The sequence below is a fragment of the Mauremys mutica genome, chromosome 3 (assembly GCF_020497125.1).
Source record: "Mauremys mutica isolate MM-2020 ecotype Southern chromosome 3, ASM2049712v1, whole genome shotgun sequence".
In the NCBI taxonomy this organism is placed as follows: Eukaryota; Metazoa; Chordata; order Testudines; family Geoemydidae; genus Mauremys; species Mauremys mutica.
In genome coordinates this window covers 68,132,266-68,147,197 of record NC_059074.1, presented here as the reverse complement: position 1 = coordinate 68,147,197, position 14,932 = coordinate 68,132,266, and the positions used below count along the sequence as shown (strand labels likewise).

Sequence of the window (14,932 nt, the reverse complement as noted above, 5' to 3'; positions counted from 1 at the left end):
GTTGGAAGTTGGGGAAGCGGGGTGGGCGGGGTATGTAACTGCAGATGCTAGTCAACAGTCACTTGGTAAAGAAACAGGGGCAGGTTCAGCTTCTCTGTAAAGAAACTGAACAGTCACAGGTCACGCTGCTCACTGCTCGCTGGTACTTGAAGAGTTCCTTGTCGCTGTGCAAGGCGCCTGCACAGAGCTTCACGAGCCAGGGCATTAGCGGGTAGGCTGGGTCCCCGACAATCACTATAGGCATCTGCACATCCCCAAGACTTATTTTGTGGTCCGGGAAGAAACTACCTTCCTGCAGGCGTCTAAACAGACCAGAGTTCCTGAAAACACGCACATCATGAACTTTGCCTGGCCACCCGACATTGATGTTGGTAAAACGTCCCCCATGGTCCACCAGTGCTCGCAGCACCATTGAAAAGTAGCCCTATTTCTCAGCAGCTGACTGTGGAAGAGGTGGACGATAAGGTGCGAGGAGTTGACAACGGCCATAACTGCAGCGGGATCCGTGCTCAAAGTGCTGTGGCGCCCGCGCTGTCACTGAGCAGAAAAGTGCACGAACAGATTGCCCGCAGGCGCTTTCAGGGAGGGAGGGCGTGATTGACGGTTCAATGATGACAGTTACCCAAAACCACCCTCGACACATTTTTCCCCCCAGCATGCATTGGGGGGAAATCCCAGGATTCCAATGGGCAGCGGGGAGTGCGGGAACTGTGGGATAGCTTCCCACAGTGCACCGCTTCCAAAGTCAACACTGGCCCCGTTACTGTGGACTCACACAGTCGAACTAGTGTATTTAGTGTGGATACACAACTTCGACTTCATAAGGTCGATTCCACAAATTCGAATTAAGTTGATTCGAAATAGTCTTGTAGTGTAGACATACCCTAAGACGTCTCCTGATAGCTGAGTCCTCCTCCCCCGCTGTGTCCACTCCCCAGTTTTGCTGTAACTTGACCACAAGAGATAACACTACCAGGGAAGCTCTGCTTTTGTAAGAATGGACATTGGGATGGGAGGGCTTGGCAATCTATCAAAGAGTAGAGTGGTAGAAGATCCTCTTTCACAGTTCTGCTTTGGAGGGGACCCTGCTTTGAAGATCAAAGCTGTCAGGTGCAGGATTATTCCTACTAGCCTGTCAGAGAGAGCACTCAACAGAGCTATTCGGGAACATTTTATCTTTGCAGCTGTGTACATGTCTGAGTTTTAATACTGTTTTTCATCTCAGCTGACTGTATTTCAGTATTTTCAAAACACACTTTTTTGTTTGTGTCTACTAACGGTCATTTTATGAGAGTCCCTTTAAGCTGTTGAAATTCTGAATCCCCTTTATTAAAAGGCCACATCCTTTAAGGTACTGCTTTATGACAGTGCCTCAAGTGGTCATTTAGTGTAGATTTTTCTTCTCATAATGGCCCACAATCAGCGATAAGATTTAAAGCAGAACATAATATTCCAGGAGCAACCATTTATTATCTTGACCACCTGTTGTGAGCTCTGAAAGCTACAGTATTCATTCAGCAAGTTTTAAATGTACTTCTGTATTATGATGATGCTATTCCCAACAGCTACAGTCACTTTCTTTATTCCTGGTTTAAGAACTTTAGTTAGTTTTCTTGTAATTGCAAGCTGAGCTCTGAACTGTCCCTTACCTTCCCCCCAGATACGATGAGGTACTGTATAAATCCTCTGAAGATCTTCAGCCCAAGCACATTGTCAGCTACCTCCTAACACTCAGGTAAGGAAAGAAATATTTGCTATTGCTGAACAGCTTTAATTCTCAGTTTCATCTGAATCAAACTCCAGTAACATCGACAAGTCAGCACAAGCAAACTTAGAACCTCCAGGCGTCTGGGTGCTCTGTTCCAGATCTGAACTCCACAGCTCGCCCTTGTGGACAGACCTAAAACCCCAAATCTGCATCCCTTTGCACATGGGACAGGGTTGGATCTAGATCTAAATGTTTTGGCTCAGGCCCTTCTCTTGGAGGAGGGGAGAGGGAGAAACAAAGGAGGATAACTGAAGCAGAATGATTTGATAATACAAATCAAACTTGTAATCACTGAGACAGGCATGAGTGTCTTCTTGAAAATGTTATAGTACCCCAGACCAAATAACCCTTTGGTCCCTATTGTATGTATCCAGTATGTACTTCTAAAATTCTACATGTACCAGCAAGCCAAACTAGTAATTTCTTCTTTTATGAGGCAGCTGTGAGACATAAAACTCATAATCTCGTCCTGAAAAGGACCAATTGCCCAAAGGCCCTTATAAATTGATTTTAGTCTGGTAGTTGGGAGTGGATCTCCTAATTCTGCTGCTTTCTGCAGCCCACGTAACTGCTCTTCTTAAGGAAATTGCTGGTTTTAATCCACTTTTCTGTTTCAGCCATCTTGCTGCTGTGGCTCATAAAACGCTCCCTGTGAAAGGCAGTGCCCCTGAATTAGCCCAGGTACTGTGCATTATTGCTGTGTGACTATAATTCAGTATACTTGAGCTGTGTATCCTAAGAGAAACATAGTCTATCTGACGAACAACTGCTTAGGAGGACACACCTATTCACTCTCCAAACAGTTGAAACTAAGAGGCGCTCTTGGAAGCACTAACTGTAGGGATGGCACAAGGCTGGTTCTGAGCTGCAGAACTGCCTTTTTTTTTTTTTTTTTCCTTCTCCAATGAAGGAGCAGGAACTCCTGGCTGCAAGCCAACCCTGACTGCCATGGGCTCTCTCTGGACCTCTTCAATGTGACCGTGAGCACCACTTAGAGGGAATTGCTGCAGAGCAATTGTTCCCTTTCTATCTCATTTTCTTCTCCCTAATATTCCGGAGAGTGTTTAACATTCTGGTTAGTTTCTGATGGTTTCCTCAGCTGTAAGTGGGAGGACAGAGATATGTGAGGTGACTGAACCTCCTCTCCCTAATTCCACTCACACAATACAAATCGTCTATCCTGCTGTTCTACCAACATAAGCTGTCAACTGCTATGTGCAATTCCACCTAGATGCAAATTAGAAGGCTGTGAATCTTTGGGCGAGAGATCTGATCTCTTAACTATTGAGTAAATGCTACTCTAATTACACCATCTTTTGTTCTCTCATACGGATTTGAAAAGTAATTACGTATCTGCCTTTTGATGATGACTTTCTTCAGGGTTGAGCTTTGCAATGTTCTGTTGTGAAAAAGAACAGTGAGAAGATTATAAAGTATATATTCCATATGGTTGAGCTTAAAGCTCCATTGACTTTAATGCACCTTTTAGTAAGCACAATTTTTTTGATAGAAGTGAGGTCAGATTCCCTGTAGTTCTGAAGAGTGGTGAAAGTTAGGTCCTCCCTCTTGTCTCCTAACACACATTCCCAAACACTTACTATTGCTGTGCTTTTAAATGCTTATTCCCAGAGCAAGTGGGACATGACTAAAGAAGAGACACTTCTGCCTTTTGGCAGCTTGTTCCATCTCCTGTGGGAACTGGAGAACAAGTCCAACTTAAGGCAAAGGACAAGTACATCTTCTCTGCACACCTTACAAAACGGCAACTTTTACAGGGCCAGGTGTTCCTTCAAAGTGACATTTGATATTGTTCTTACCAACCTATTAGCCATCTACCAGTTTACATTCTTTATTGGCATGAAAAGCTACGCAAGTCTTGCCAGCACAGATCATTTTAATTTGTGTGCAGTTAAGTATCACTACTGGAGATGTGGTTTTGCTGCTGCTTTTTTTTCTTTTAAGCCACACCAATAGAATATGCAAGTAGGCTTTTTTAATCATTCTGACTTAGGTTTAGCTCTGTCTGATTCTAGATTTCCTCTTATGCTCCATTGGGGGTGAGAGGTTTGGGGGGACTCTGAAGTATGGATGATGTATACAGACACATGCATACCCATAAATCCAGGTTCAATAAGTGACTTAAAAAATTGGGTTTTCAGGTAGAAACTGAGTATTCTGAAGCAGTAGAGGAGGGAGGAACTGGGGCTGAGAGAAAAATCAATATTCTTTACTGTGTAATTTCTTGAATACATCAGATGATAATATTGTGTTTGGGAAGGTGGTGGAGAAACTTCCATGAACAAGCAGTTGGGGTTTCTTTGATCTACAGCTGGGGATCGGACAGATAAGACCTGGTAGTTCTATCTTCTAGAACGTGACTATCCTGAAGATAACGTGGGTGAGGTAATATCTTTTATTGGACCAACTTCTGTTGGTGAAAGAGACCAGCTTTTGACCTACATTGAGCTCTTATTCAGCTCTGGGAAGGGTACTCAGCAAGTTATGAATTTAAGCTCCAATCAAAAATACCCCATCACCCAAGGGAGAACACTTTTCACAAAGCGATCACTCTATCTCTGCTTCTCAGTCCTCATCCTCAAAGAAAACCTGCACAACATTTTCAAAAGACAAGCCGGGGAGCTTGAATTCATAACTTTGCTAGACACTACAAATCAAAGACTGTATAAAAACACAGGATTCATGGTTTACTACAATAATCTGTAACTCACTAGACCCCCTTTCTTGTCCTATGACTGCAGGCGTGTTAACAGGCCACTTCACCTGGCCGGTCCCTTAGAATATGTGTTAATTACTTAGGCTAAAAAATTTGTTCCACCTTGTATTTTGCTATGACACTCTGGCTTAGTCTACGCCACAGTTGGATCAACATAAGGAAGCTTACATCAATGTAATTCTGCCAGCGTACACACTAGAGCCTTGCTGCCGCAGACGTAAGTGCTCTACTACACCGACATAACAACTCCACCTCCATGAGGCATAGGGCTTATGTCAGTGTAGTTAGGGTGACGCAGAGTCCCTGTAGACACTGCGTTACTTACATTGGCTGTTGGCTGTCATTCTTGTCAATTTCACGGCTCCATGCTGGGAGCTGTGAAATTGACAAGGAAGGGTATTGTCACTGGGGCAGGTGGGGGGCTCCAGCTAGAGCCTGGCTGCCCCCCAGTACCTGCTCCCAACGCAGCTGCTGCCCATGCTCCCCACTCTGAGCCTTGGTGCAGCTGCTGGACTCCCCACACGGAGCCAGGAGCCTCCCGGCAGCCACCGGGATGTGCCCGCTCAGCTCCCGGCTTCCAGCCAGTCGGCTCCCTAGGGGGAGCCCAGTGACTGCCCCAAGGCTTACGGCTCCCCACCAGGAGCTGCCTAGACTCTGAGTGCAGAGCTCTCCCCCAGGAGCCCAGCTGCAGTGGGGAGCAGAGAGCCCAGGGAAGCAGCCGGGCTACCGGCGGTGGGGAGCCAGGAGCCTCCAGGCAGTACCAGGGCTTACTGGGGGGAGCGCTGAGCCTCCAGGCAACAGCCCAGCCTGGCTCCCTGCTGACCCTATGTTAAGTCATCTTACAATTACTGCAGCAGTTCATGTCCACGCTATCCTCCTCCTGTTGGTGGTGCGTGTCCTCACCAGGACTGAAGAGGGGCAGTGTGGGAGGCTGAAAGCCCCCCACTTACATTTTTGGTGTAGACAGGCCTTGTGAGTACCTTTCCCAGACCTGAAGAGGAGCTCGGTGTAGCTCAAGAGCTGTCTCTCCAACAGAAGTTGGTGCAATAAAAAATATTACTTCACCCACCTTGTGTCTCTAATATCCTGGGACCAGCACGGCTACGGCAATCAAACATGATTATGTTAGGCTGTCCACCAAATAAATGATCATGGGAAGGTGAGAGGACACGTCTATACTCAGCTTCTCAAAGGTCCAGTGAGCCCACAAGGTAAATGTTTCTTACCTGTTTGCTGCTTGGAACTCCTTGTTTTTCTGACAGTTGCTGTGACTCAGATCCACTCAAAGACTTAGGCACCTAACCCCCAGAATTAGCTGCCACTGCTATCCACACAACCCTCACTCAACTGCTGCCTAATCCTCGAGGCACTGAAGTTACTGCTTCACTCTGGGCATCCACAGCCTATTTTATGCCTACGTGTCAGTGCAATCCATGAAGCTGGGGAAGACAAACACTCCTCTCTGCCTGGCTTCTTCCAGGCTCTAATGCGGTAGGCATGTTCGCTGCATGTTCCAAATCTGACCAGTGCAAGAGGTGCCACCTGCTTCCCTAATGCTTACCCCAGTGGTTAGATCACTCGCCTGGGGTGTGGGAGACCCAGATTCACTTCATCCCTTTGTATGACGGGGAGAAGGGATTTAAATGGGGGTCTCCTACCTCTGAGTGCCCGACCCACTGGTCTGAGCGGGGGGCTCGCTCAGTCTCTTCTGCTGAAGCTGTTCCACCTGGCATAAGAGTGATTTGAAGCAGGGGAACTGGACCCTGCAGCTCCCACCTCCCAGCTGGGTGCCCTAACCACCAGTCTATGGAGTCAGTCTCTGTGGCCCAGTGACAATTTCAGTAATTATACTAAGTGGAATGGCTTCGAGGAGATATTAGAATATCCTGGTGGTTTGGGCACACTCCTTAGAGGTAGGAGATCCCTGTTCAGATCCCTTCTCCCCAGCACACGAGGGGAAACCAAACCTGGGTCTCCCACACCCTGGGTGAGTGCGCTAATCACTAGACTAAAAGTTACAAGGGTGGCAATACCCCTCCCCCCCTCTTGTACAAGGAGCCAAGGGATCTAACTCAGGCTTTATGGATCCCATTATTGTTCCAGAGGTGCCTAAAAGCTAGGCACTGCAACAGCTGAGTTCCTTTGTGGATCCAGAGCAGGGGTGGCCAGCCTGAGCCTGAGAAGGAGCCAGAATTTACCCATGTACATTGCCAAAGAGCCTCAGTAATATGTCAGCAGCCTTCCCATCAGCTCCCCACCCAGCGCCTCCCACCTGCCAGCAGCCCTACCAGTCAGTGCCTCTTGCCTGCTGCAATCAGCTGTTTTGCATGCACAGGAGGCTCTGTGGGGGAGGGGGAGGAGTGAGAGCATGGCAGGCTCAGGGAAAGGAGCAGGGGCCTTGGGGGAAGGGTTGGAATGGGGCCTGGGGCAGAGCAAGGGCTTGAACAGGGAGGACCCACCCCAGCACATTGGAAAGATGGCGCCTGTAGCTCCAGCCCCCGAGTCAGTGCCTAGGCAAGGAGCTGCATATTCACTTCTGACGAGCCACAGGTTGCCCCCCCCCCCCCAAACCAGATCAATCGTCTTGTGTTCCACCATGGCAGCTCTTCACTCTGCTTGTTCCTGTGCTAGGCTTTCTGCAGCAGGGTCTTGGGGTACGTCCATACCACCCGCCCGGATCGACGGGTAGCTATCGACTTCTCGGAGTTCGATATATCGCGTCTCATCTAGACGCGATATATCGAACTCCGAACGCACTCCTGTCGACTCCGGAACCCCACCACCGCGAACGGCGGTGGCGGAGTCGACGGGGGAGCCGCGGACTTCGATCCCGCGCCGTGAGGATGGGTAAGTACTTCGAACTAAGGTAGTTCGAGTTCAGCTACGCTATTCGCCCCAGTGTAGACCAGGCTTTAGTCCCTCAGTCTGAGAGTCCAGGCTGGATGTGGCTAGAGACCTGTGTCTGACTTTGGCTTGAATGGTCTCTACAACATTGGGAATAAATGTTTCACCCTTAGATCAGTTGTTCAGTGCTACTGTGGGAGAGGATGAATGTGGCTTCCTCTAGTCCTTGAGCTGCTACTAGTATTCGGCACTTTGTATCTTCATAGTGTTGGACAAACCGTAATCCTCAGACTCCTTTTAAACAAAGATGACACACACGTAGCTGTCTTCATTTTTAACAAGCTTCCTCCTAGCCCTTTCCTTGAGCCTATGCTCCTTGGTCATGTAAGTATAAACCGCTATTCAGATGGAGGGACTGCATAAGTTGATTGTTACTTTTATTTTGCAGGCACGACTCCGCCTCTTCCAGGCTGCACGTTCTGTTTTAGCTAATGGAATGAAACTTCTTGGAATCACGCCTGTCACCCAAATGTAACAACAGAGCCTCTTGCAATGTAAATTAAGCTTCTTAGTAAAAGTTTTTAATGAGAATTCAGCCACTGTTTTGACCCTCATTGTTTCTTCAGTCCTACAAACTCTCTTCTTGTCTGGTCTTTGGTGTTCTCCTGTGCCTCAAGCTGAGGGCAGTGTACTAACAGCTTCTCATGGGACAGAACCCTATTGTTCATTTCCCTGTCTCACTGCCACTTATAATGTTATACCCTTGATAGTGCTTCAAGCCGTCTGAAAATGTTGGCTGCAGTCCCTGTTATCGATGAGGGAGGGTCATATGTTTGCACAGGTACAACAGCTTGGAGCACTTCATTTGTCCTTTTCCTAAGAGAATTACCACTGAACTATATACCCCATTGAACAAAGGCTCTGCTCCACTTAACAGCTCCACTTCTAGGACTTCCATTTCCTCTCTACATGTAAAAAAGCTTTCGGTTACTGGATAGATGTCTCCCCTTTTCTTTTCATACACCTGGGTCAGCATAGAGCTCCATTTACGTAAGGCCTTATTGGCATCTTCTGTAACTCCCAAGTTCTGTATATCCAGTGATTCTGTTAGTGGAGGATAAGCAAGGTAGCAGGTAGGGGTTTTTTGGTGGGGCAGGGTGCTTTTGCTTTGAGACAGAGTCAGTGTTTCACCCTCACGTGTCCACAAGCATTCAAGTCCCTTCTCTTGCGCTTCCTCTCGCTAAAAACATCCTCCCTTCAGTTTATTTCACTCCTGTTTCACAGTTCAATATTACTTACTGTCCCACCCACCTTGAGCCCTTGTTAGCGATTAAATTGAAGTTTATCTAAACCTAATAGTGTAATAGCTCTAGATGCTTCATCTACTGCTGCAATTCAGTTCACACAAACTATGGTTTGGTTACAGGCTGCTCTGGATTTCCCATTGCCTTTTTGAGCTTTCCCACTTCAACTATATGGCCTGGACCAGCTGCCAAACCTTCTTTGGCCCCCCAGGAGACTTTGCCCCAGTTTCAAAGGAAAAGATGGCTCTGAGAAGTGGTTTGGTTTTGTTTTTTAGATGAAGAAACATTAGCATGGACACCACATCATAATCTAAGGATAATACCACTGAGCACAAGCTGCAGCCTTGGAGCAGCTGTGCCATAAAACAATACAATAGTGGAAGGGAAGGGAGCCTGACATATTACCCTATTGCTATTTCATGACTCGCAATAAGAGGCCTTGCCAGAATTTATGTCTGTGTTTCCTGAATAAAATCCAAGCGACTGTGTCCTTGGAAGATTAATTCTAAGTACAGCCCCCACCCCTGCCAGATTAGCTCTGAACGCTCTACTTAAAATGGACGGAGGCACACGGCTGCTAAGGTCACCTCAGAGGGAGGGGTAAAGGAAAAAGTTCTCATTTTATGAGTCAGCTCGATTCACTACATTTCATTAGTGTTGAAAGACAAGCACCAGAGGGAATGAGGAAGAGGAACAAATGAGCTAATATTTACTTTTCTATCCTCCACTGATCATGTTCTCTTAACCCAGTGCACTTCTCTCCTGCTAACCAATGCCTTAATGTGTATACTCCTGGGGGAATGCTACGCCCTGCAGGGGGTGCAGAATTGATACCTTCTGCAGGTTTCTTGGCTCCACTGCAGAAAAATGGAGGAGCAGGGCCAGCTTTAGGGCAATTCAGCTGATTCCCTGGAATCGGGCCTCGCACCCTGCGCCCCTAAGAGGGGCCCGCAACATCCCAAGGAGCTGCTGCCGAAGTCCTGCCGCTGTTTTCAGCGGCAGCTCAGTCACTGCTGCAAAGGAAGGACCCTCCGCTGAAATGCCGCCGAAGGCACCGGCAGCCGGTTGAGCTGCCACCAAAGTCCTGGCACTGTTGGCGGCAGCAGCTCAATTGTTGCCACTGTCTTTGGTGGCATTTTGGTGGAGGGTCCTTCCTCCGTGGCAGCGATTGAGCTGCCGCTGAAGACAGCGGCGGGACTTCGGCGGCAGCTCCTTCAAATCAGGCCCTGTGGTGCCTAAAGCCGGCCCTGTGGGGGAGCAAAGTTGCAGGGGATTTTCCAGGCCTGCTGAGGGTCACAGTGCATAAGCAGCCCAAATCAGGTCCTTTGTGTACATTCAGTTTTGCTATTTTCCCCTCTATAGTCAAGTTAAAATTTCTCTTTTGTTCGTTGGGAGTTTTCTTTACCTTAGAGAAGAATTTTAAAGAATAGGAAAAGGCACAGTGAAAATAAAAACTTGAGAGGGGCAGGTCCTTCTGCTCTTAATATCCTTTTTGAAGTGGATCAGAGTTCAAAAGGCTGATGTCTCTTTAAGGTGGGGTAATGGGTTGCACATTAACTTGTTTCATGACAAAGGAACCAATGAAGTAGAATTTCAACAGCCTCCTATGTTTGACTTTTACAGCTCTCAAACAGCAACAGCATTAATCACCTCTGGCCAGGTCTAGAATTTAGTCAATTATGAAAATTAACCTGAATAAATGTACCAACATTGGTTTTCTAGAAATGAAAGGGTACAAAGTGCCCTGTAGCCATTAATTGCTGTGTATGTTTTCTATGACTGCACTGACTAAATGGGCTGTATTGATCTATACCTTCCAAAGAATTGAGGATCAACTACAGCAGTGGTTTTGCCCTCTCAGGCATCTGTTGAACCTATGCAGGTTTCAGTCATCCTTCAACAAACAAAACACAAACTTTAGGAAAACACTTCTAGGATTTACACGCATCCCTCTGCTGTGCACGCAGAAAGGCTCAATCTGTGATGTGGCACAGAAAACTACTTGGAATATAGATAAAAAGTATGCATCAGCCTCAAACCAAAAACCACACGGCCTGACTTGACACCAATACAGAGATGTGAAAAGAACACCAACCTACAACATTAGGGGTTCCCCCATGTAATTAGTGAACTAGTTTCACAAATTACTCCTAACAAAAATGGGACATTTTACAATAGTTTTATAAAAGATACAAACATCTTCACATTTTAAAAGTTACTCAATGAAAAATGTACTTGTACCTTGTAACAGGTGTGTTCCACTATGGCTGAAAGCAACAATTGTACTTAGTGACTAAAAGATGTTCAATATAGACGAAGTTATTATGATAGTAGTTTTTTCCTTTCGACAGTCCACTCTTGCTCACATTCATCCTATTAGTAAGACTAAGTTTTTATCTGGGATATTTTTAGTAGAAGTCAAGAACAGGTCAGGGGCTGCCGTGAATTCCTGTGACCTGTCCCTGACTTTCACTAAAAATATCCTTGACAAAAGGGGTAGGTGGGTTCAGCACCTACTGCTGCAGTGCACGGGAGCTCCGGGTGTCCCTGCCCCTGGGGCTGGGCTGCTGTGGGATCCCCTTGCCCGGGGCAGCTGGTAGCTGCAGAGTCCTCCAGCCGCTGGCTGCAGTTGGGCAGGTGTGGGGTGTGCCTGCTGCGGCTCGGCAGGTGCGCGGGGTCCCGCCGGCCGCCCACCGGGGCTGGGTAGCTGCTGAGGGTCCCCCGCCAGGTTGGCGGCTGGAAGCTGCGAGGCCAAGGGCAGAAAATGTCACAGAGGTCAATGGAAGTCACGGATTCCGTGACATAATCGTAGCCTTACCTATTAGTAACAGTTAATTTACCTAAAGAGGGTGTGAGCTCAGCAACCAGTTGGTATTCAAGATGATACACCTATTAGTCAAAGGAAAGGTTCTTCTCTCCCTACATTTGGGTAAGCAGACCAACATTTTCAGAATTCTGGAGCCAAATGAGTGCAAGGAGCAGCTTTGGCAATGAGATATTTTTTAACAGAGCCTTTGAGCATTTCTGCCCATAAATGGCACAATACAGTCTTTCAATACAGTCAATTCAATACAGCCGGAGAGAATGTCCCTCTTTTATATACAACAGAAGGTTCAATTCCTTCGTTCTTCATTCCTGGTAGGTGGGCTCCTCACAGTCCAACATGAAAGGAACATGCCTTACATGAACTAGCTTCTTCAGGAGCTTGGCGATAATGGAGAGTCTGTATCATCCAATGAAAACCCTTCACTTCCTTACAGAATTAACTGCTGCTTTTTATTCTGTCCAAGTTAAGTCTTTTCATGACTAGTTTAAGGCCAATTAAAAACAGGTTTTTCCCCCCAAGTCTTTCCTTTGCAGTGTCTCTTGTCCTTTGTTATGGCAAACATCACATATGAATAAGTTTCTCTTTTGAACTCACTGTCTCTAACGGTGGCTGGATTTTTGTGGTGTCTTGTCGAGGTAATCCATACAGGTATATAGAAATACAAACAAGGAGAGCACCGAGAGCAAAGCTTACAGCTGGAAGGAAACAAAACATTGTTTAAACACTCAGCTCCAAATGAAAACAAAAAAAATAAAACTTTCATGGGAGACTTAACTGAGAAAGTTACAGGCTACTATTCCAACATCCTCCTTAATTACAACTCTAAGGGAAATGTGAGCGGTCATCCTAATAATCTGTAGAATTAGTATGTTTTGACAGTGAAAAAAGACGGTTACTCACCTTTGTAACTGTTGTTCTTCGAGATGTGTTGCTCATATCCATTTCAGTTAGGTGTGCGCGCGCTGCGTGCACGTTCGTTGGAAGATTTTTACCCTAGCAACCCCCGGTGGGTCGGCTGGGTCGCCCCCTGGAGTGGCGCCGCCATGGCGCCGGATATATACCCCTGCCGACCCGACCGCTCCTCAGTTCCTTCTTGCCGGTTACTCCAACAGCGGGGAAGGAGGGCGGGTTTGGAATGGATATGAGCAACACATCTCGAAGAACAACAGTTACAAAGGTGAGTAACCGTCTTTTCTTCTTCGAATGCTTGCTCATATCCATTCCAGTTAGGTGATTCCCAAGCCTTAACTAGGCAGTGGGGTCGGAGTGAGATGTCGCAGAGTGTAATACTGCGGAGCCAAAGGCTGCGTCATCTCTGGACTGCTGAACCAGGGCACAGTGAGAGGCGAAGGTATGGACCAAGGACCAGGTAGCTGCGCGACATATCTCGTGGATGGGCATGTGAGCCAGGAAAGCAGCAGCTGAAGCTTAAGCCCTGGTAGAGTGGGCAGTGAGGTGGCTCGACGGAACATGAGCCAAGTCGTAACAGGTGCGAATGCAACATGTCACCCAGGATGAAATCCTCTGTGAGGAAACGGGTAGGCCCTTCATACGCTCTGCCACCGCGACGAAGAGTTGGGGGTTCTGCGGAAGGGCTTTGTCCGCTCGATATAAAAAGCGAGTGCTCTACGGATGTCTAGGGAGTGTAGCTGTTGCTCTCTCCGTGATGAATGTGGCTTCGGGAAGAACACCGGAAGGAAGATCTTCTGGTTAACATGGAAGGCCGATACCACTTTGGGGAGAAAGGCCGGGTGTGGTCACAACTGCACCTTGTCCTTGTGGAACACAGTATAAGGAGGGTCAGCCGTGAGAGCCCGAAGCTCGGAAACTCGTCTTGCCGATGTGATGGCCACGAGGAAGGCGGTTTTCCAGGACAGGTAGATAAGGGAGCAAGTTGCTAATGGCTCGAATGGGGCCAACATAAGTCTGGTAAGAACCAGGTTGAGGTCCCAGGTCGGGGCGGGGCGGCGTACCTGCGGGTATAGGCGCTCCAAGCCCTTGAGGAATCTAGATACCATAGGATGCGAAAACACCGAGCGGCCATTCTCCCCTGGGTGGAAGGTAGAGATGGCTGCCAAGTGCACCCTCAAAGATGATACCGCTAGGCCCTGTTGCTTAAGAGACCAGAGGTAGTCCAAGATGGTGGGGATGGAGACCTCAGCGGGAAGAACGTTGTGCTCTCCACACCAGCATGTGAAACGCTTCCACTTGGCCAGATATGTTGCTCTAGTGGAAGGTTTTCTGCTACCTAAGAGTACTTGTTGCACTGGGACAGAGTAACGCAACTCAGGCCACGTCTATACTTACCCGCCGGGTCGACGCGGCGAGTTCGACTTCTCGGAGTTCAAACTATCGCGTCTGATCTAGACGCGATAGTTCGAACTCCGGAAGCGCCGCGGTCGACTCCGGTACTCCACCGCGGCAGGAGGAGTTGCCGGAGTCGACCTTGGAGCCGCAGAGTTCGCTTCCGCGGCGTCTGGACGGTAAGTCATTCGAACTAGGGTAGTTCGAATTCAGCTACGTTATTCACGTAGCTGAATTCGCGTACCCTAGTTCGAACCAGGGGCTGTGTGTAGACCAGGGCTCAGACTGGGTCAACCACTCAGGAGCCATGCCGTGAGATGGAGGGACTGTAGGTCTGGGTGACGCAGTTTGCCATGATCCTGAGTTATCAGGTCCAGGTGAAGAGGTAGTGGGATAGGGTCGGCTATTGACAGGTCTAGCAACATGGTATACCAGTGCTGCCTGGGCCACGCTGGAGCGATCATGATCAAGCGGGCTCTGGCCCTGCATATTTTCAGCAGGACCTTGTGGAAGAGTGGGAACGGTGGAGAAGCGTATAGCAGGTGAGACATCCACGGTATCAGGAAAGCGTCCGCTATGGAACCCTGCGAGAGGCCTTGAAAGGAACAGAACATCTGGCATTTCCTGTTCTCGCGGGACGCGAAGAGGTCTATACGGGGAAATCCCCACTTCCGGAAGACCGAAAGAATAACGTCCGGGCGAAGCGACCACTCGTGAGAAAGGAAAGATCTGCTGAGGCGATCCGCCAGAGTCTTCCGAACCCCCGGGAGAAAGGACGCTATGAGGTCTATGGAGTGGGCTATACAAAAGTCCCAGAGTCGCAAGGCTTGTCCGGCCCTGTTTGTTTATATAGTACATGGCTGTTGTGTTGTCGGTGAATATCGACACACAACAGCCTTGCAAGTGCTGATGGAACGCCTGGCAAGCAAGGCGGACTGCTCTCAGCTCCCGGACATTGATGTGCAAGGCCAGTTCCTGAGATGACCAAAGGCCTTGAGTGTGTAGATGCCCAAGGTGCGCACCCCAACCGAGAGATGATGCGTCCGTCGTCAGGGATGCAGAGGGCTGGGGCGGATGGAACGGCAGTCCTGCACACACCAGGGAGGGGGTCAGCCACCATTCGAAGGAGCCTAAGACGCTCGGGGGAATGG

The 14,932-nt window shown here is 48.3% G+C and overlaps 2 protein-coding genes across 6 annotated transcripts in view; one reads left to right on the top strand and one right to left on the bottom strand.

Annotated features, from left to right (window-relative positions):
• RARS2 (arginyl-tRNA synthetase 2, mitochondrial) overlaps positions 1 to 8,907 on the top strand; it is a 59,647-nt gene extending 50,740 nt beyond the window's left edge. For 3 of the 4 annotated variants that reach the window (XM_045009764.1, XM_045009765.1, XM_045009762.1), the window contains 3 exons: positions 1,661 to 1,735; positions 2,386 to 2,449; positions 7,795 to 7,941. In XM_045009764.1, coding sequence (XP_044865699.1) covers positions 1,661 to 1,735; positions 2,386 to 2,449; positions 7,795 to 7,881 — 226 coding nt within the window. In that variant the 3' untranslated portion in view covers positions 7,882 to 7,941. Of the gene's footprint in view, positions 1 to 1,660; positions 1,736 to 2,385; positions 2,450 to 7,794; positions 7,942 to 8,772 lie in introns of those variants that run through there. The other variant, XM_045009763.1, reaches the window with a different exon arrangement.
• Positions 8,908 to 10,749: 1,842 nt separating this feature from the next.
• SLC35A1 (solute carrier family 35 member A1) overlaps positions 10,750 to 14,932 on the bottom strand; it is a 36,572-nt gene continuing 32,389 nt past the window's right edge. For both annotated transcript variants that reach the window (XM_045009766.1, XM_045009767.1), the window contains exon 8: positions 10,750 to 12,172. In XM_045009766.1, the coding sequence (XP_044865701.1) occupies positions 12,039 to 12,172 (134 nt within the window). In that variant the 3' untranslated portion in view covers positions 10,750 to 12,038. The remainder of the gene's footprint in view (positions 12,173 to 14,932) is intronic.